Genomic DNA, 23,419 nt, shown 5'->3' on the forward strand with positions numbered 1-23,419 from the left:
CCGCCGCGGACGGGACCCTGCGGCTGGCCGGGGCGGCCGCGCTGCTCCGCCGGGCCGGCTCCGCTCCGCTCCGCGGGCAGCGTTCCGCGGGAAGCACCGCACTCGCCCCTCCGCGCTGAGCAGCGCTTCTACAGCCAGCGGCGGAAAGAGCGGCATTTATATATACATATGAACACATATATACATGCAGACTGGTGGCACACGGGCTGTGTGAGGCTGCTGCTCAACAGGGCGGAGGTGGGGGGAGGAAGAATTAAAATAAGGCACGAAGCGGTTTTAAAAATAGCGTCCGGGCGCTGGGAGGTGCGGCACGCAGCCCCGCGGCGGGCGGGGCGGGAGCGCGGCGCCGGGGGCGGCTCCGCCCGGCCCGGCCCGGGGAGTTCCTCGGCTGCCTTGTAAGGAGCGCGGCAGCCACAGGGCCCGGCGCCCTCCCCCGCTCCCCGCCTCGACTTTCCTCCGCTGCCGGCAGGGAAGGCAGGAGCCGGGAGCGATCTGCCCGTCTCCAACTCTCGCCCCTTCTTTCCTCCTCTCTCTTCAGAAGCCCATACCCCGCCTGCCTTCCGCCTCCTCCTGCGCTGCAATCAGGGGAATAAATCAGGGAAGGACAGACACACAGAGTGAGCGGAGATCTGTTACAAAAGTAGCGCTGATGGCGGCGGATCAGATGAAGCTGGAGCTGCTGCTGGAGTAACAGAGAGTAGAGTATCTCCCTCTCTCTCCTTTTCCCCCTCTCCACCCACAGATCTCCATCGTTTCTCCTCCTCCTTCCCACCCTCGGCCGCTTCTCCGCACATCTCTGGGCTGCGCCTCCCGCGAGGGGGCGGGTGGGGGGGGAGCGGAGGAGGCTTTAAAAAACAACAGCCCCCCCACACCACCGCACACACAGTAATTGAATTTATTATTATTGCCGTCTCGCCGACTTGGGGAAAGGGGATCGATCTTCGATCAGGAAGATGGCTGCTGGCTGGCTGCTAGTCTTTAGCCTGACACTTTTCCAGTCCCTGGTGATGAACCACTCCTCGGAGGGACCTTTCCCTTCTGCCACCACGTAAGTCCCCGCGGGGTCCGGGGGTCCGGGGCGGGGGACACGGCCGGGGCGGGGGCGCATCCCTGTGCCGGCGAAAATACAAAGGGAAATACAAGTACGGGCGGAAAGTGGCGGTGAGGAAAAAATTGCAGGGTTTCGGCTGCTTTTGTTTGGGAAAGAGTCACGGTAGCAGAGGATGAGGGGAGAGTGCCCCGGTCACGGCCGGCGGCGGCACTTTTGAGGGAAAGGTTTGACCTCACAGCCCCGCTCCAGAGCGGATCCCAGCTCTAAATATACCTTGGCAGTTCAGCGGTGCTGAGAGGAAAGTTTCGAGTTACACAGAGCCCGCCCCCTCCTCTCACAAAGGTTATTTCAGCCTGGCTGGAGTTTTAGCACTATTTAAAAAATATATATATATATATAACTTTAGCAATTTATTAAAACCCACTCGAAAGGTAGATTTTCTTGCCTTTCTGCCGCAGGCGTGTGTAGCAGGCAGGGCGAGCATCGCTTTGAGTTTTGAGCCTCACTCCTACCTGGCCGTGTTCCAACGCACACTACGAATATTGTGACAGTCGCAGGGTTTGTTTGCTGCCCGCGGTTGTGGGGGGGTTGTGTGTGCGCACGCGTGTGCCACCCCGGAGGGGTTTCACATGCTTAAAGCAACACCACTGAAGAGCTGTTTTCCTCAGCTCTGGCCTTGCAAATCGGTACTTCTCCAAAATCACCTTCGCGAAAGCAGGTGGATGCTCTCGGTGCAAGCAGCTCTCTGTTTGGCGGGGCCGTAAGATAGAGATCCTTAAAGCACTGCAGACTTACTGGCGTGAAAGTGTTGCCCAGGGGAGTGCAAAGATCATGAAATGAAAGCATGTAATAAAAGGCAAAAATAAGCCAACACATCATATCTGAGATTCGCCTACAGATTGGGGAAAAAAAATAAACACAACGAAACACTATAAACTAATGACCGTGCTTTCTTTTCCTTCTCACTTCCTCGACCGATTATTTTATATTCTTTTGGGGGTTTTTTTTGGAAGCGCTTAGTCCTTGAATTTGGGTTAAAGCTGCCAGTAGGTAACTTTAAGTGGATGACTCACTTTAATGCATTTTACATAAGAAAAACAGTGCTAATGGTAGTCTTCCCTATTGTTTAACGCGGGGTAGAATTTATTGCCCTCTTTCATCCTGTGCAGAAGGATGAGTTTACAGCAATTGCCAGCAATGGATTTTCACCAATTAGTACTGCTGGTAGCTTGTTATAATTGGATTCAGTTCTGAGTATCGGTTCCATTATGAAAGACTCAAAGGGATGCTCGCACTGTTAAATGAAAGGAATAGAAAGATAAGTGCAAAAGAACCACTTAATATCTTCTAAGTTGAATAAATATAGCCTTTCACTGAAGGGAAAATTATCTTTTGAAATATTCTTGTGTTGCAGTTTGTAAAGCTGCGCCATGTGGAAGCAAGAGTGACAAAATACAAAGCCAGGGCTTTTTAAGTCACTGCTTTTCTTGTGTTTGAGCTCCTGTATTTACTGTTTCTTAGTGAGCTGATAAGGTTATCATACACAACTAATTAGAATTTATCTTCTACATAGATTTTTGTAGTTTTTTTAAAGAGGAAGAAAAATGTAACCTAGTGAAATTAAAATAATAACATATAAAAAGAATGTTGTATAATTTCAAATAGAAGTCTAGACCACTTTTTAGCAAAACATCACGTGATATTTCCTTAAAATTGTTTTTGTCCCTCTGTTCATGTTTGATAATTGCCTTCAGAATTTATCTTCACTGCCAATTATGATAATAGAAAATGTCAACAGAGAAAAATACTATATAACTTTAATTATAACTATACTTATGATTGAGTAATTCAGAATATGAAGTTAGTGAATAGCATTTCCATGTTCTACACAACCTACTTGCTGTTGGCTTTCCTTTTTCTCATTATCATTCCACTGAAATATTATAGAAACAATCTATAGTGTCTGTCCTTCCTTCATAGTAATGTTTCCCCTTTGAAATTAAATCAAATTTCAAATCAGGCTTAGTTCATTTAGAAGACAACCCAACAGGTTGATGGAGGGAGAGATGCTTTGCAAAAAGTAATGATGTAACAGGTGAAGGACAAAACGATTTTTGGGATTCTTTCTTAAGACTTGACAGCAGTGTTTTGTTTCCTACTATAGACTACAAATGGGGAAGAACAAAGTGAAGTGACGCAAATGCCCTTAATGTGAAATAGTTTATATTTTAAGAATATTAAAAATAGGAAAAAACACAGGAGAAGAGAATAAAGGAAAGAAAGGATATTAATAATTAAAGAACTGAAGGTTTGCAGATATTATGTTCTTAGCAAGGTGATTTTTCCCTGTTATCTTTAGCATCTTTTTCTCTTACTTAAAATGTTGGTCTGAGGAAGCAGTATTTCCCAGCTGTTGTATGAAAAATGTGCATATTCATGGCTATATAATTCATTATTTCATCAACAACTCATTAGTGTACAATCACTTTTCCTTCAGTCATCTGTTCCTTCTGCATCAGTAAATATTTCAGCATGTGCTTTTACTAAAACATTCAGAAGTCCTAATCACCAATGCAGTAGTATACAAGTATGAAACATTTTTAGCAAAAAATGCTGAAGGTTTAAGTAATGCTTGTTTCATAGAATCTCAGTCATTTGATTAATTTTACTTGTCGGACAAGGCGAAAAGGCTCTGATATATTTGCCCAGCAATGCACAGAGAATTTCAAGTGAAGGATTATGCTGTATAAAATGGGAGCCTTAATTTTTCATTGAAAATCTGAGCAGGTGATATAATCGCATTTCTTGCTTCCCATGTTGGAATATTTCACCGCAAATATTGAAGACTTTTCTTTAATGAACTACTTAAGTATAGCGGTAATTATGTCTTGATCTTTAGCTGTAAGGCTTAGTTACTGATCGATACATTTTAGGTTTCATTAAAATGTATCATTTTCATTGCATCATTGTATTAGGCATCTACTATATGTTGGCGCAGGGTATCATGCTCTTTTAACATAGCAACTCCAAATATTTAAAATTATACGCATAGCATAGCAGATATTTTGCACTTTCATAACCATCTTCTTGCATATAGTACTCCTGTCCCTACAACCACACTACTGCTAACACAGTATGCAAAGCACTTTTTTCTTTGTAGCTATATATATTTACTTATCATCTGCATCCATACAGACTTAAGAAGAAAAAATACTTTAAGTGAATGTAGTTTGTATGTTTCCTGATAAAGGCAGCATAGGACTCACTTTATTTTTGTGGGTTTTTTATAGTTTTATTATTATTATTTTTTAAAAATCTATGCTGCATCAAAACAGATAGCCTTGAGTTTAAAGATAAGTTGTCATTCTTAGGCATACTTTTGGCACAAGATGTCTTAGCAGTGTTCATATTTTTACTGATCGTGAGTAATGTACGATATAAAGCTGTACCTGCTGCTTCCTGATGAGAACCCTGTCTGTACTGATTAAAAAAGAAAAAAGAACAACCAGGGAAACAAAACAGATATTTCAATTTTGGTGAATTCTTGGATGAAGTTGTTCAATATCGGTGGTATTTTTTCTGTAATTACATCATTCTGGATATAGATTAATGTCTGCTTTATTTTATTTTCTCCAATTTCCGCCTTCCCCCTCATTTTCCCTCTTTCCTTTATCGTTTATCCCTTTCCCCCCCTCAACCACCTCTTTTGTATGTAGAGATAAAATTGTATGTTATATTCAAGACAGATCTGCTACTTAAATAAATTGACGTAAAACATCTGAGTATAAATATACATAGGGACATATATACATATGTATGCAGGCAGAAAATTTTCAGAAAAGAAGTTGTGTATTCCCATTGTTTTAATTTCCATGAATCATCCTTACAGTTTTGGTGTCATTGGGACAACTCAGGGAAGTCTATATGAGTCATATGAATTAGGGCTTGCACAACCAGGACATTCATAATTTTTGGTTTTTGTACATGGACCTAACAAGGGTAGGTCTTGCTGAGAATGTAGCTGGGCTTGGTACAGAGCATCACTTTCTGTATGAAATCAGTGACCAGATGCAGACAAAAGATATATATGATGTTTTCTTTTCATGTTTCTACTTTCAGACTTAGAGATTTTGACACCTCTCATATACCTATAATCTCATTTTTAGCATAAAATCTATGACAGAAGAATGCCAATTTTATTGCTGATGTTAATTAGAAAAGACAGCTGCGTTAATGGATTGTAAAATACCAGGCTCTTTCTCATTTGAAAATTGTTATTTTCCAATCTATTTAAAATTCTTCCTTATTAGGAAAAAAATCACCTACTGAAGTGTACCTTCCTATCAGTGAATTGGCAAGAAAGCCAAAAGGTGTAATCTACTTAGAATCAGGGAAGGTGCAATATCACCTCTTAGTGTTTTCTCAGCAGCACATGTAGGAATACTGACCGTTACGCAAGATGTACAAACTCACTGATATTTTAAAGTATCGCTCCTATCCATTCCTCTTGTAGAAACATACTTCAAGTGGGAAACAGCTTGTTGATTGGTGTTGGTTTCTTTTTGTGAGTGTCTCTGTACGTGTGGTGGTGATAAATGCAAATTACTGGGATCTCACAAAGCATTTTCCTGCTTTACATATTTTAGATGTAAATTGTGAATGGGTATTATTTTTTATACTGTTTTTCTTCTTTTATTTCCCTATTAGACATTTATACTGTGGCCTCAAAATTAGAAAATTCTATAGATTTATGTTTTATTAAGTATGAAAATTCAGCTGAAAATGTCAAAACATACACTGATTATAAGAGACAAAATTCCATGGAAATAAATCAGCATTGTAGAGGTTCTTGCCATCTTTCATCTTGCAGTGATGCTATTTTCAGAAATGCATTGCTCATACCCTGCAAAATGATTTTATCCAAGAATTCAGCTGCTAGAAAGAGAGCTGGAGCTTGGCAGCACATTAGACTGAAATGTATTCATTGTTAAATAGAAGGCCTGTTGTACAGATCTTAAAAATATTTATCTAGCAGAGCATTTTAAATTGATGGAAGCGTGGTCAAATTATTATTACTTTAATCTTTTGTAACAAAGAAACAAAATAGACTATAGTTGCCCACTGATAACTGTGATCAGACAGGCTTGTGCCTTTATTCTTCCCTCTATGAGAATCTTTTACCCAAGGTGGTATTATCTTCCAGACCAATGTTTGACTTAAACCTCAGTGAGACAGGGGTTGCAGTTTAGGAGCATTTCAGTAGTTTAGGAGAAAAATGGCTCATTCTCTCTGTTGTTGAACATAGTAGAGGCAGAGCTGGGCCCCAGATGGTTTTGTGCTTCTTTGCAGCAATACAGGGGCTTTTGATCCCTCTATGCTTGGGATGCACATTGTGCTTAGAGAGCTTAAAGACCTTAGTGACAAAAGCTGGTATTATGGACTACTGAAAATATTGTTTTTTTGTGCCCTGTTAAAATATCTGCTTTAACAGAAATGATTTACCCGAACATAACACTGGAATAAAATTTTTGGACCATTCAGTAAATCCAGATGCCATCCTTTATTTATGTCTTTTATAAACACTGAATCAGACTTCTTGGAAGAAGGAATGACAGTTCAGTGTCCTCTGTGTCCAGGCAAAACATATCCAGCACCTTGAAAATACACAGAACTTAAGAAGTACAAAATAATAACTGCATTTCTGCCCCCATCCCTGGGCAGCACCTCCATAATGTGTCTTAGATCACTCTTAGCTCATTCCTGTATCGGCTTTTTCATTCCATCTGCAGCTGCTGCAAGACAGGTATCAACAAATACTATACTTAAATGATTCGCATTTGAGATTACAGCTCTGGCTTTTTTCTCTTGTTGCATCTATTAAATAGCCTGATCCCACTCAACTTCTCTCAAACTTATATTGGGCAATGTTCTCTTCTGTAGGATCTGACCAAGAGTTGAATTTTGCATCAGTTGTGCCATTGCTTACCGTAGTAAATTGGTCATTGCTACTAGAGTGTGCTGTGATTCTTCTTTCCCTCCTGATTTCCTACAGTAAAAGAACTGGAATCAATGTCATTTGCAGAATACAATTTGGATGTTGAGCGGTACTGTGTAATGCACACAGTAGTGATGCAGGAGTGGCTCACGTTAAGGTACAAACAGGTAACTCTGATAGTGAGATCACTTGCAACTGAATTCAGACTTCAGTGATGTTCATGGATATTCTCAATTTAAGACCAGACTATGCTGCTGAAATAAAAGTCCTGTTGAAATTCTTGGAAAAAAAATAATCAGTTTAAGAGTGAAGATTTTCAAAATATATCTCAAAGCTTTTTAATGACGTATGCCTGCAGCTATTCAGCTCAGGAGGGATTTGTCTTCTCCTTCTGTAGTGCTTTCCAGACTATTTTTTGACCTATGCTGTTTCTAGGAAAATTCAACATTCCATGTCTTCTTTCTCGCCAGACTTAATAGGTTTTCAGGGTGAAATGTGAAATATACTCCCTCTTTCACAAGCTCACTCTGACAAGAATATGGCTCACTATTTGGTAATGTTACACTGGTGATCTTAGGGAAAGGACTGTGATTTTTCACTTATGTCCCTCCTTACAACACCGTTCCCTACATGTCAATGGCAAACCTCTGACAAAGAGCCAAATTTCTGTTCCTCGTATAATTTTTGCTATTTATTTACAAAGATTCTAACAAGTTTATGAAAAAGATTGACATTATTTTGCATCAACAAATCAGCAAGCTTTTGCAGTTAATTACAGTAATTCAAAATCAGACTATTTTTTTTTTTTAATCTGAGGCAGGCCTGAATTACCCATAAAATATGAATGTGAAGTCATGATATTGCTGACTAATAAAAGTGTTTTATTGGATTTTTCACTCTCTTTAAATTACATTCTCACTCCTTCTCATCTGAGAACTGGTCAGGACCAGAACTATAGTCCGACTTTGTAAAGGATTTGCTACATAGAGATTTAAGCATTTTTTTTCATTTTTTAAATGTCTCCTATTTCTCCAGAGCCATAAATACAGAAAGAATAGGATCTTTTTGAAGAATGTGTCCTATGGATAATATGGGCTAAGATTAATTTTTTACACAGTAATCATTATCTTTAACATGGAGCTATATATTGGATCAGTGCTCCTTTTTATCAACCCTCATGTTTATAAAGCTTCAGATGAAGTCTACAAGCAAAGACTCTCAAATTCATCCATTATATTAAATTCTGATTTGCTTTTGACCTGATTTATGGGGTAAATAAGAACATGAAGGAGTTGCTGAGTCCACAGTCTGGCTGTTTTAGTAATCAGATGACAAATTATGTGAATTTTTATCTAAAGAAGAAAAGCTAAACTTGATTTATCTAAACAACTTCCTAACTCAAGCGCCCCTGTTTCCTCTGTGCAGCTCCACACTAGGCTGGCCTAAAAGCTTTAAACACTTCCCAGCAACATACTCTCTCCCTCCCTTATCTTTACTGGGATGTTTATTATGTTTTGCTAAGCATGGACTAAATCTTCTTTCCAGTACGCATAAAAATAAAGTTATATTAGGTCTCTGGGCAAGGTTGGCAGGGCTAAGGCCTAAATCAAGGCATGCCATTTTTCTCAATTGTCACTTTTGATATCATGCTGCGTTTTTCTTTCTGCACTAAGGTAGTCTTAAAGAAACCACTAAAAGGGAAGTTTTCTTTGTTCTTGGAATGAGTAGAAATTTGCCACATCTGGCTTGTATTTACTCTTGATTAGAAATTGAAACTTTTTCCATAGGAGAAAATTAAGTCACAGGGGCTGTTCTGTTGATGATTACTTAGTAAAACATTTTTCACTCTGAACTGGAAGAAACGTGTTTATCAATAGTACAGAAATAAGGAGAAGAATGAAAGAAAGATGACTAGAAGTATGAATTACAATGTTAGTGTTTTTACTCTTTCTTTCCCTACTCTTACAGGTGAATAACTTACTCTGGCACAAGTAGATCTAATATCCCATTAGATCAGTTAAAATGTTGAGTGATAAGTTCAACTGCCTATTAAAAGGCAAGTTTTGATTTATGATATTCTGATGTGGACTAGTGGGAAAAATGACTTAGTTTCTAAATGGCTGAATGAAACCTCAAAGCAATGATTTTCCCTCAGTGTGGATTTGAACACTCTATTTGCTACAGGTCTTGTGGATCCTACATACAGCTCTGTACTTGGAAGCAGTACTCTTTACTTGCCGAGTGCCCTGCCCTGTGAGATATGTTGATACCCTGTTTTGTGAATATAACCCAGAAATGTGGTAGTTTCACATGCAGACATTAATGTAGATATTGCCTTTTTTTTTTTTTTTTCCCTCTATGTGGCTGATTTATTTTAGTAAACTGAATTAAAGTATAATTCCTAGTATACTGCTCTTCAGTAAGTATTTCCCTGAGGTGCTTGGAACATATCTAAACAAGAGCAAAGAAGTTGGTGAAGGGTCTGGAGCACAAGTCTGATGAGGAGCAGCTGAGGCAACTGTGGGTGTTCAGCCTGGAGAACAGGAGGCTGACGGGAGACCTTATCACTGTCTACAACTACCTGAAAGGAGGTTGTAGCATGGAGGGTGTTGGTCTCTTCTCCCAAGTAACAAGTGGTAGGATGAGAGGCAATAGCCTCAAGTTGCAGCAGGAGAGATTTTGGTTGGATATCAGGAAAAATTCCTTCATGGAAAGGGTTGTCAGGCATTGGAACAGGCTGCCCAGGGAAGTGGTCGAGCCACTATCACTGGAGGTGTTTAAAAGACCTGTAGCTGTGGTGCTTAGGGACATGATTGAGTGGTAGACTTGGCAGTGCTAGGTTTATGGTTGGATTTGATATCTTAAAGGATTTTTCCAACCTAAGCAATTCTATGATTCTATTTAGAATGCTTCCTGCAGAATTTATTGAATGTTCATATTTTCTGTTAGCCTCATAGGTTATTTTAATCTTTTTACATATGGATGTAACAAGTTCATTAGAATTTTTTTCAAAGACAGGTTACAGTGAAGAGACACACATATAGGAATGTGTGGTGAGAGATGGTGGAAACTGAGTGAAGTGAGCCATGAGTTTTCCTGCACCATCAACTTCTGTGGAAAGGTACCCTTTGTCAGGATGGTTAGCTGGCTGTGTGTTTCCTAATGCAGCAACTATTTATTTATCTGTGACATTTATCATAAATGAATCCAGTGGCACCAATTTTGGAAAAAAAAAAAAAACAAAAAACAACAAGCAAACAAGAATAGCAATAGAAGAGATAATAGGCCTTTTAATTTACTTTTATTTAATCAGAAATACTCTATTTGTGTTTTCTGTGATGTACATCTGGAATTGCATGTATCTTGGCTGAACTCTTTATCATTGTATATCTCTATTAATATCTGCCCTTTACCTCCCTTGCATTATTTCTTAAGTTTTGTATCTTTGTTTTCTACATTAATTTTTCTCAGTAATGTTGGAAACTGCAGTATCTTATCATTTAGTCAGGCCAGGGTTTATTGTCAAGATTAATTTGTTAGCTAATGCCTCTGAAGCCCCATGTAGTTAGAAAATGTTGTTAAGCTGTTAAGCCTTGTTTATTAAGATGTATGTTTCCTATATTCCCATCTTACCTCAGAAATTTGAATGATCAAACTTTTTCTGATTTACCCGGTTCTTGATTTTTTTTTTTTTTTAATAGAATCTTTGTAGAAAAGGCATCATCATATCTGCTTCTTTTGGTAACTTGAGATCTGGGGAGTTAGAAGAACTCTATCCCTATGATCTGTACTTCTCAGATGTACACAGATTGTAAAGCAGAAGCTTAATGACATTTTTAGAAACTAAGAGGACTCAGCAAAAATCTGCAGACAGTACTGTGAGGAGAAGCCAGCGTATCTGACTCATGCCAGCGCTCCGAGCTGGTTACACCCATTTGCCACACGGAAAATCGTTGTTCTCACCATTGAAATCAGCTGGAGATGTAGATGCCCAGTTTATGTGACACTTGCACTGTGAATGTTTTGTACTTTCTAATTAAAATAGAAGCAATACATGGGGACAATGCTAACCAAGGGCTCATGACATTTGAGTTTATTAACCTGCTCTTCTACCAGCTTCTTTTGCAGCACTGGCTACTGCTGATTTTGTTGCTTCTGTTCCCATTTCTAAAATGGGAATGATACCCCACTGCCGTCCCGCTTGAATAAATGCGTTGCATATTGCAAGCTGTCCCGCTTCTGTAAGAAGAAAGGTCATAAAAGTACATTATTGGTGCTATTTAGGTGGTCCAGCATCAACTTATTTGTGTTTATGGACTTGTAGCATGCCTAAGATGGTCATTAGCAATCACTGCTTACCTGATAATCACCAAGGCTGTCAAGATTTTAAGTAGGAGTAGCATAGTTTTTATTACAATCATTTTGGCTTGCCACAAATAGTAAAAGTAAGTGTGGTCCTTACCAATATTTTTCTCCTTTTGTTATTCACCAAGCCACTTTTCTTGCCTTAGTATCTTCTTGGATTAGATTTTCATCTATTTTGCAGATATTTTAGATTATGCAGGTAAATATATAAGCTGGGAGAGGATCCCTAGTATGTGCAGGAACAGGTCTTAAGGAGATTTCAGTATACCTTATGGGGAAAAGCTTTGTGGTAACTGAAAGCAGAATCTGGTCCTTGCAGCCACTTTGAACTGATTAGAAACACATGAAGGAGTAATTAGTTTGTTGTATGACTAAGAGTATGTCTCAGGATATACTCTGTCTTTGGAAATGATTAGGTACCCAATTTCATCCTTCTTTGCACCAGTGTAATTTCAGCAAAATGAATATCAGTCCTGTATCGTTTAAATCCTGAGTGCAAGGACAAATCCACATAAGATAATTTCTGATTAAACACATACAGGTTTCACCGCAACAGAATAAGTCATCATTGTCAAGGCCTGATTGTAAAAATTACATGAAATAAAATGTAATACATGATCGTATTAGGCTATACAGAGGGGAATAGTAGTATATCAAAAAGAAACCATGCGTGATATCAGATGTGGTCATTTGTCTTCCTTTTCAATGATAAGCTCTGACACCACTTCATTGTCCGTGCCCCACTGAGCAAGTGTCCATGTAAAAAACTTCTTAATGTGCTGGAAGGCATTGAAAAATGTTCCCCCAGATTAGGAACAAACACAATTTTATGGAAGTATGGAATTGTAAGAAATAAATACTTTCCTTCTCAAAATAATGCCATGTCTAATAATGTGCAGGGTAACTGCAAGTGGCTTTTGCAAATTTCCTTTTTTTTGTTTTTTTATTTTTTTTTTTTTAAGCATTTAATTCTAGAGTTCAGCACTGCAATTTAGAATGGTAGGAATCATATAAGTCATTTATTTAACCCCCATTATGCACAACCAAATAATTTGTTGATCTTCTGGTATGAAATCTTGATTTTTTGTTTAGGTAATTAGATTTAAAATCAGCAAGAAATTTACAGACAAACTTTGTATTTTTTCTTACACTGAAGCTGGGTTAACTATGAAAGATGAAGTTGGTATTTTATGGGGACGTGAGGTGGAATTCTGATGTGATAACTGCTCTGCTATTAGAAGCACTCAGCCAGTATCTTTACTTATCATTCGCTACATAAATATTCCTAGTACAGATACACTCTCCCAGTCTCCAAAATTAGGATTACAAACACCCATCACTTTCTTGCATGGATGGTGAGAGATACAATTAGCAAGTGGCCAAAAAGAATATTGTAGTGGATGTATAGAAAGATACTACTTTTCTTGCAGATATTTTACTGATAATGATTTTTCCTTTCATAACTAGATTTATTTATAGAATAAAATACTTTTATGGCCAGCAAGGTAGTTTTGCACAAAAATGCTCAGTTATTCTTGTAGATGTCCATGCTTCTGTAGATGTCCCTTTCTGTATTCAATGGTGGTTCTTTCACTTTTGCAAGCACGTGTTCAATATCTGTGATTAGATATTTTGTTCCCCATATCTAATTATCTGGGGCTCTACTTCTTTTGGGTGATTAGTATTCGACTTTACAGTTGTCCCATTACTACCCATGAGAGTAATCTGTTTATAGAAGAAAGTGCTGATGAGTCTTTAAAAAAATCCAAGAGTAAGTTATACAATTATATAGCTAAACACTCAAAAACTAGGAAATGTAAGATATTGAAATTGCCTTATGGTCTTGAATTGCTGTCTTTATACATCTTCATTGTGATCCTGTCTTCAGTTACAAAATCAACCATTATTTTTTCTGCTGGAAACATGTTTCATTGAGGATATGAAATAAATGCGAAAGGGCAGAATTATGCTTACATATTAAAATGCAGATGAATTTTGGTTATTTGACTTTACAACTTTTATGATATTGACTTAATAAGAGGGTTTTTTCTATAGCTAATTATTCAAAATGCACTTTCTGTGTAAGACTAACATGACAGGTGGATTTTGTGGGTAACTTTGGTAAAGTTGCAAAGGACATTTGAGGTCTCTGACAATGAAAACGCGGTAATCACCTCCACTCCGGGGAGGGAGTGCAGGGGCATCTGCCTCTGAGAACTGCAAGTGAGCTATTAGCCAAAAGTTATTCTTTGAAACCAAAAGCTATGGCAAAGATAACCTACGCAAAGAGATGTTTTTGAGATATGTTCGGATGTTTTCTATTGCTAGGATATTGTTTCACTGTAAAAAGAGAAATTGCTGTCTGATCTTGTGGGTTTTATGCTATGCAACTTCAATAATTGTACAGCTCCTTGCTGAGCAGGAATTATTTCCTAGCTGGGTTTTTTTCCTAAAAATTAACAAACAGGAATTGTCAGCAGTATACCATGGAAATACAGGCTGTTTTAGTTACCTGCATATATAAGAAACTCATGCTTGTGTGTCTATATTTGATCTTGTGATTATGATAGCGACCATATCCAAATATAAGAGGTTTCACCTCTACCTGAAATTTTAGATTTCTGGTGTACAAGATCAAAGTTTCATACATTGACACTTAATGACATGTATTTGGACAAAATTTATTTAAGGCTTTTTAATGGCCATATAGATAAGCTGCAAACGGGATTGTCTGTAAAATGACTCATTCAAAAACTGCTTAAAATAAACTAGTTCTTCATTACCTACAGTGAAACACCCCTACAATATCTGCAAAGTAATGAAATACCCCTCCCCTTTATTTAACATGCTGTATCATAGGTATGTTTTAGTCCAATGCCCTTAATCAAATATATGATAGACAAATAAAGACTGCATGAGGTTCAAGTTTTGTTTGGTGTGAAATGAAGCTTCTAATTCAGCTTCAATTTAGATAGATTCTAGTTTGTGGTTTGTTACTATGTGATTTGCAATGGACACACACCCTCCATGCGACATTTCTTTCACCTGAGAAAATTGGATAATGAGCTAATGAAGGTTTTCTTGGCTGGCAATGCTGTCTGTTTTCATAATGGTGTAATTACACAATCTTTTTAGCACTCAAAGTCTATCTAAACAAAATCAATGCAAAAATAAGGGCTATTTACAGTGAAGTATTGTTATTCTACATTATTTGTATAGTTCTCTGAGAGTCTGAAATTATGCTGAAATGATACAGTAAAAAAAATTCTCAGGAGCTTTGAAACCAGCAGTTTAATGGCCACCTGATTTTTCTCTCAACTGAAGTAATTCACCACGATTTGTCTGCATCCATACAAATGTAATCCCCTATCATTGCTACACTTACATTTTTTTAGAAGAAAAGCTCATTCTGCGCATCTCAAAACTAGACATGGTTTGAAATCACATGGCTTCAAAGTTGTAAGCTAGGGCTGAATTAAAGTGTCTGAGCTATTTATTTACAAAAATAAAACAGGAGTTTCAGGGTTTGTTTTTTTCTGTTCTTATCCAGTTTTCTCTTTCATCTCTGTATCTTCAAGAGGGCATAGATAATTGTTTGGACAATGCTTTCAAAATGTAATACAGTGTATAGTTTGCTACTAAGTATCAGAGCAGACTAAAAGTCTGATTACAAATTGCTATTAGAATTACGGTAAAGATGAGGCTATCAGCTGCTTCACAGACTTTAACCTGCAAATTAAGGTAAGGAAAATGCATATTAAATATACACAGTGCCTTGATCGTACCGCTGGGTAGCTGGTGGATTCATTCTCTGAACATGTCCATGGTGCCTCTGAACTGTTAAGCTTCTACTGAAGAAAAATCTGAAAGAACAAAAGCTCTCTCCTGTATTACTTGGGAGCTAGAAAGTATTTTTTCATTGCTCAACTGTTTGCTTTCCAGCTGTTATGTTACTAAAAAAGAAAAACAGAAACAAAAGCAAATAACAAACCAACAAACCAAAAGACCCCAACCAACAAAAGAAGTCATTTTTAAGTCCACTTCGAAGGTGTAAGTATGGAATGGTGTCATAATAAGATGCTCAAGATAACATTTCTTCTGCAGGATTTGACTTTCAGTTTTTGGATCAAGTACTGCATCAGCTTGCTCATCTGAAGGAGTTACCACTAAATGACTCCAATACAACACATTCCCTGGAGACATCCCAGGCCAGGCTGGACAGGGCTCTGAGCAACCTGACCTGGGTGAAGATGTCCCTGCTCATGGCAGATGGGGGCGGACTACATGATCTTTGGAGGTCCCTTCCAACCCAAACTATTCTATGATTCTATGACAAAAGGTTATGAGACAGAGATCCTTAGACAGAAAGTGTGGCATGGAAACAGCATCCCTAGCAATGATGAAGCAATATAGTTTGTCTCCTGAGGGTTTTCTCTGATAATGCCTGTCAAGGAACAAATAATGGCAGTGGTAATATTATGTATACTAATGTGTGTATACCTCTAACATGATGCAAGCCAAATCCCTTCTATTATTTTTTCTCCTATAAGTTTGTTGCTGTTATCAATGTAGGACAGACATGTAATGTAGGCAGACATTAAATTGTTTTATGGTTTAGAACCCAAGAGAATGGCATAACCTCTGCTATAGGTGACACCATTCTTGATGGATAGGACAGAATAGTGGTTTGCCCAATACTTAGTACAAGTCTCTTATCCTTTTGTAAATGTGTGTTGCCACCCTTTAGGACTTCATAACACTTTGCAGGTCTCTCTTATTGTTCTTATCCTGCAGATAATTTTGCATATGAATATTTCTGGACAGTCCAGTTATGCAACAAATAAAAAATATGTAAGACTGGGCACAGTTAGCTTATTATAGGAGCTAGATGCATTAATTTATTACAGTACACCTAGTATGGCCCCATTCTGTCTTCAGACCATGGTCGGTTAAGAGACTTAAATTTTTGTATCTTTAATGAATATCTGACAGCTGTTCAGGCTGAGATCCTTTGTATGAGTACACTGAGATTGCATTGGTTTGGATGGGAGTAGCGTGTACTTTGCCTTATTTCTGTATGCTAGTATTATTGATACTCTACAGCACTATTATACTTTCCCATTATGATGCATGGTAATATCTAGTAGGATATTCTGTAACTGTAGAATTAAAAATCATTGAATATTAACCTACATGACATTCAAACAAAAGAAACCACCTCAGCTTTTCAAAAATATAAGCTATACTTCAAACCTAAATTTATAAAGTAATTTTATAAACTGCTAGTAACTGTGTGACCTTATCACAGGGTTACGTTTGCCTTAGCTAATGAGTCTGCACTATGCACATCATCACCACTCTGCACCACACCAAGCACAACAACTTGCTCTGGATCCAATTTCCAGCAAGTATCAAATAATTTAATCCTCTGTCTTTTAAACTATGAGGAAAATGCATGGATCTAGATCACAAAATTCATGTTGACATCAGTAAAGCTGTAATTCTGCCTTTTACATTTTGAAGTTATTTCTGTGGCATTGAGGTAAATAGAACTACTGCATGCATGTGTTGATGATATACAAATTTCCTCTGCTTGACTTTAGTTCTTTATTGAGCTGAATATATCTTCCACATGTTCTTATATTCATTTGCCTGTTACCTCTGTATAGTTAAAGTTAATATCTACATAAACATCAGCTGCGTATATTCAGAGATGAGCTAAGAGTAACTACTGACTAGTGGTTAAAACTAGCTGGTAGACAAATAATTAGGGGTACTTTTGAGAAGATTCAGAGGTATTTGTGCAGCTGCTCTCTGTGCTTTCTGTCCAAACTGAGACATCCACATTTATGAGTATTTAACATCTTTCACAAATACTGAGCATTTTCTCTCAACTGAACATCCACATCATTAAATTTTGACAAATAAAATGCATTTAATCTGCTATCGATGGGGAAAAAAGACTTGCTTGTTTGCTTTCTGAGAAAGTAGTAGTTATTGAAAGTTAAATTGAGCTTGGCCAGCAATAGTTATAGGTTGTTGAACACTGGGGAATACCTAAAGGCCATTTGGTTTCTTTTTCTGAAAAAGAATGCAGGGAATCTGGTGGTGAATCAGATACTGTTTAAAAGGTTACTTGGATTGCTATGATATGAGTCAGGGAAGGTGGAGTGAAATTTGATTTCTTTGTTTAGGAATTGCCATGTAGCATTTAGAAAGACGTGTGTGTAAATTTAAATAGCGTGATTTTCCTTACTTCCCCAGCAGTGCTATTTCTGTCTTTAGTCTGGATAAACCCAAATATTTCTGCTTATTGGGAGATAGAAAATTTGAAAGGAGCGGTGCACCTGCGGTGGGAGGAAAGCAGCATCCCTGTGCTGAAAGCAAGCTCCTAGTAGAGCTGGATGCCCTTCCATTGGAAATGCAGGACTCTGTTCTCTTTAAAACAAAGGAATCTGAAACAAACCTACCAGATTTTTCTTTTCTTACGTTTGCATATGTATCTAAGAATCATCACTATAGAAATAAATGCTGTCAGATTAGCAAACAAAGAGCAGCCTGGACTCAGACAGACGCCAATCAAAGCCAGAAAGGCCATTCTCAGTGACATTGCTAAACACAGGGATGAATATTCTCCGGAGTTCACTTCGGAACAAAAATGTTGCCACAAAGGCCTCGTGCTTTCAGCTAAGGAGCTGCAGGGAAGGGGACACACCTGAGGAGCACAGGTTTGACACAGTTGGACTGTATCCAGCTTTGGGCAGCGCTGTGGCTTCCCACAGGAAGCCAGAGTCGCTTAGAACTAATGAGGTCCGTACCGTGCTCGGAGCGCTCGCTGACAGCCTGTCACAGAGCGGCGGGGTAATACAAATAATAAGATTTTATTCTGTTTTCTGTATTGCTCTTTGTTGCCTCTATTTTTAGCTCCTTGCTACAAGAGATGGGTCTCTGGATTGCTTGCTCTGGTGCACACACTTTCTTTTTCACTGGCTGTCTCTCTCTGTCTCTTGACAGGTGTAAGGAGGATCCTAAATATAGAAGCCACCCGTCAGTTGGCTTCAGCAATCAGCAAGCACAGATTTAGCATTTCTCTTAACCAGCTAAGCTCCAGAAGGGTGTTTCTTTTAAATGTTTATAAATTTATTCAATTACAAGCTTTCTTTAAAATTATCAGCAAACCAGGTTATCCTATAGTATGAAGAATTCCATAAGCAAGCATGTCTTAGAAATTATAGTTGTTAGGATGGCTCTTGTGATGGAAAGGAGAGAAAAATGCTCTTTAAAGAGCTCCCATATTTTAGCAGTTTAGTTAACACTGCAGTATCTCATTGGGGAAAACACTGACACTAGGTGTAAGTACAGTCTTTGGTTTTCAGATAAGAAACACACTTTCAAACACAAATAACTGTACGATTTCCTACAAGTTTTTCCCTCAAGAGAAGACACTTAACTGCAAGTTTGCCAGTTAGCTGGGGTTTATCTGCTATACACAGAAATTAGGCACATGGTAAGAAATGCAGTTGCCCTGCTACTGAATGTTTGCAGTGCTCAATAAAAGTATTTTAAACACAGAGTAATATTTTTCATGATGTATCTTTATTGATGCTTCTGTTGAGGTCAACACAACATTGATTCTTAAATATTAATTGGCCAAATTTAATGTTACCAATGCAAACAGTTCTAATTAGGATATTTGGAAAAAAAAAAAAAAAAAAAAAAGAACAGCAACAGTATATTAAAGGCAACATACACGTGTTAGTCCATAGGCAAACATCTCAAATTCTTTCTCTTCATTGTTGCCAGTTAACATTAATATTCATAGAAATTTTTCACAGTCTGCAGTGAAAGAGATCCTAAAATTCAGTATTCAATTGTGAAGAGTTGCATGTGATGAAGAACCTTTTTGATATTGATTTGCTTTGATTTTTCTGTTTTATGATTGTTATACACTTGTAGGATATTGAAGATTGTGGTAAACAAAGGAATGCAAGTGAAGTCAGTGCCTTCATGTGGTTCGGAAAGGCAGTAGTACTTTTTTCATGATAGTTGTAGTGGTTACATGTGGCCCGTCTGGTTGTGAAAAATTCTGTAGCAAAATATAGCATGGGTTTGTTTTGCTTATGTAAGGTGTTATTTTTGGTAACCTGTTCTCCCTGTTCTGAGACATGAGAAGCAACCTGTTCCCCTAATTTTTTTTCTTTTTTTTTTACTGTTTTTAAATTGGTATAATACATCGCAAGCTTCTGCCAGGTCTGGGATGTCTACTTAGGTGGTTGGTGGAGAGTGATTCAAACCTGCAGAAAGAAGTGAGAGGGTCACTAGGTAAAAATAGCAGGACTGGCCTTAGAAAAGGAAAAATGGTGTAAGGTGGAGGATGTTTCCAAGAAAAAGGATGTGTTCTCAAGTGTGGAATACAGGGATAGGTCTAAGTTTCTTGATACAGATGGTCTCAAGCTTTATACTTGAAAATTCAAACCGTCTCTAATGAATCTGAACCCTCTGAAGCCTGGTGTTTTTAGTGATAAGCTTGAGTTTCTGGGTCCAAGGGAAACTGAATATTCTTCAGTGTGAACTTGTGTGATCTGGCTTTGGCTTATCAAAGGAGCAAACCGGAATTGCCATAAGCCGATAATGCAGCTACCTGAGCACAGCTTTAGCTGCAACCAGCTACTATTGTGGTGGGCAAATGTATCTCTGCTCAGTTATGAACCACCAGGCTAGAAGGAAGAATGCTTTTGCATCTAATAATTAGAAATTTATTCTCTTCTCAGTCCTCCAGTACTATGTCTCTTCTAGTTGGCTTGAGAACTGGCTAGATTCTGTCTGCCATTGTTTGCAGAATGGAAACAATGGGAAGAACTTTTCTACTGAATTTATTTTACCAGCCTGGTCTTTATTAGGCAGAATAGGTGGTAGTTTCCTCTCACGAGTATTGTGCTTTAGTCACAACATACAGGAGTGGTGTTGTGGCTGTATGGTTGCATGGTTCTTCTTCAACGTTTATCCAGCATAGAATCCATGTACTTTATCTTCACCTTTGTGTTTTCATAGTCTAGATATATTTTCTAAACAGAATAAAAAAAATGGGTCAGATGTTTTTTTCCATCAACCTCCACAGGCATTAAATCAGGTCCATATTGGGATTATGTGAAAATATGTCCATTTTTGTATCTTACATCATGAAGTTGCATGAAGCAAAAAATAATGTTTGCTCAGGAAAATTCATACTAAAATAGCTCTTAGCAAAAGATAAGGAAAAAAAATGCATTTAGATTGTGAGAGTTAGGAAACTACCTTCCAAATAAAAACCTTTGTCTGTCTATCTAGCTATCTATTGATCTCTTGATCTCTCTATCCATCTATCTACCTATTTAGTGGGATGAAGGTGAGTATAAGAAATAATGCCTATAACTGGATTAAAGATGTAAGAAGGTTACCAAGAGGATACAACAGTACTTTGTGAGAAGAGTTACTAAGATTCTTAATGAAAATAGAATCACTGGCCATGTTACATGCTTGGTAATATTGTGGTTGAAGTGGAAATATATGGAACAAAAAGAACCCCAGGGTGTCTGTAGCATTAGGTAGGGGTGGTTTGCAGTGCTGATAGTGGTACAAATGTATGTTTGTCCAAATAATGGGAGGAGGAACTCCAGAAGTAGACTTAATAGTTTCTTACGTTGAAATAGTTGCTGAAGTAGGTTCTGAAATGGTACTTAGTCTTGTATGCACACGTATCAGGTTTTGTCTCCCCTCTCTGTGCGAGTCATTAGTGCCTGGCAAAAGTGGTCAGGCTGGATGATGCACAAACCTCGGGCGTTTTCAGACAGCAGAATTACAGATAGGAGGTGGAAATCTCAAAAAAAAGCACAATCAGTTATGATCTTCCCACAGAGAGAAGGAGCCCTTCACTGTTTTCAAAACAGACTTGTGACTAACAGCTAGCTGTATAAATAATGGAGATCTTGTATCTTATGTGACACATAGGAATTATCCTCTCAAGATGTGTGGTAGTCCCTTAAGCAAACCAAGTATTTGCTTTTCAAAGGTCTGGATAGTTTTTAAAAGCTTTACTCTTGCTCAGTAGTACTTATACTACTAGAATTTGCATTTAAGCAATTTCAGACCTTGTGGGGGACATAAAATATTTTATTTGTTAGAGTGAAAGTAATATTTGTCCTCTTTTTCAAATTCTAGTTGCTGTTTTTAAAGGTAAAGGTGAACAAAATCCTCTTATGAAGCATTATTCCCATACTCTTAGTTCAGCGATGTTTTGGGTTTGTATTCTGTGAAACAGGATTCTTCATGGTAAGCGCTTCATGGAAGAAACCAAATTCAGTGCTGTCACAGTAAAAGGTTCAGAAAACAGATGGGCAGGATGGCAGTTTTATTATAAGAAGCAAGGAAGAACTGTGATCCTCATGTCTGAGTGCAAACCTAAGCCGTGGCAATCGCATAGTATCATCTTTTCTGTCATTTCTAGTATTGGGTTTACAGGATCTCAGAACCTGTAGGTTGGACATGTGCCTCCTGTTTTCCTTTCCTTCCTTCTCCACTAACAAAATCAAAGAACTGGTACTTCAGGAAAACAGTTCCTACAAATTAAAACTATAACCTCTGTCAAGAGAAAACAACAGAGAGCTGTGTGCATATAGTCTGTTTCTGTAGGCTTTTTGCAAACACTATGTAGACCTCGAGCTTTGAGTACTTGCCTCCAAATTTATTGAGAACATTTAACCTAATCCTGTGACAATGATGTATGTTTGCATAACATTTTTCACCAAACAGTGGTCAGAGGGCAGGATCTACCCAAATATTCCTTATTGTAGCAAAAAATGGCTACACCTGTACCACCCTGCTCGCCAGGCCTGGGAGAGCCAGTATGGATCCAACAGCTGTCCCAGCAGAGAAGATGTCAGTGGTATGTAAGACATAAGTTGCAAAAGGCGTAGCAGGTCCAGTATAGGTTCGTAGCTTTCTCCTGTGCGTCTTCATTCCTATAGGCCATGAAATCTCAAATACAGTGTAAGCTCTGGGCTTCTCAGGCAAAAGCCTTCCAGGAAAGACCTTGTCTGTTTTTCGGGGAAGACTTTACTAGAAATGTAGGCATCAGTTGTAATAGATGCCTGCTTGGCTCTGTCCTGGGGAAACTAGTGTCTGCAGGATATGATGGTAAACTGAAATGTGAATGCCATGGCAGCTGTAAATCCATCAGCTGTAGATAGAAATTCAGAACAAATGGAAATACACGTGTATTAGCTTAATGTGCTGTGCTCCTATGAGTGAAAGGAAGACGAGAACCCTGCAGGAAAGTGCTCTTTGTCCTGGGTAGCCATGCACCTTAAACCATTTATAGCCTTTATATTGATTGCCCTGCTTGCAAACTTCCCTGACCGCAGTCATCCCATTTCTAGTTCAATAATTAATCCCTTGGTGGCCGAAGCACAGGAGTGGCAAATCCTCAAGTAGCCTGATCCTCTTAAGGGGAAAGTACATATGCCAGAGTTGTAGCTCTGCAAAGTGCTTAGTGGGGCACTGACTGAGGGTTTCCCACCCTGACTTGTCCAAACACATATATATATTGTTTACATACCTTTTAGTGGGGACTAAGTAACCGTGAGGAGAGTTAAAGGCATGCATGCTAGGAGACTGTTGCCACCTGGCAGTGCAACAGCTTGACAGTCCCAGTTTTGCAATTAGTCTTTCTAAACAGAGGTTTGTAAGATTATGAATCACATGTGCTCAAACTAATCTTGGGTTGTTTAATTAAGGAATGTAATCTAGTTTTCTGGAACTGCTAGGAATCTAATGATAAAAATATGAGTAACTTTCATACTTTCACTGTTTATATGTTTGTTTTTATTTTTTTTTAAACATTAAGAAGTCAATTTCTTAACACTAATCATACAGCGACATAAATACTGCTTCTTATACACATCCTTTGTGGTAGATTTGCTCCCTGTATGTGATTATGTTGCAGCAGGCAACACACAGTTAATGTATTTCTC

General features: G+C 38.3%; 1 protein-coding gene across 1 annotated transcript in view; it reads left to right on the plus strand.

Annotated features, from left to right (window-relative positions):
* The first annotated feature begins 425 nt into the window (after window positions 1–425).
* CACNA2D1 (calcium voltage-gated channel auxiliary subunit alpha2delta 1) overlaps window positions 426–23,419 on the plus strand; it is a 396,917-nt gene continuing 373,923 nt past the window's right edge. The window contains exon 1 of the mRNA XM_082061285.1: window positions 426–1,048. Coding sequence (XP_081917411.1) covers window positions 954–1,048 — 95 coding nt within the window. The 5' untranslated portion in view covers window positions 426–953. The remainder of the gene's footprint in view (window positions 1,049–23,419) is intronic.

The sequence above is a fragment of the Streptopelia decaocto genome, assembly GCF_964273445.1.
Source record: "Streptopelia decaocto genome assembly, chromosome: 1".
NCBI lineage: Eukaryota > Metazoa > Chordata > Aves > Columbiformes > Columbidae > Streptopelia > Streptopelia decaocto.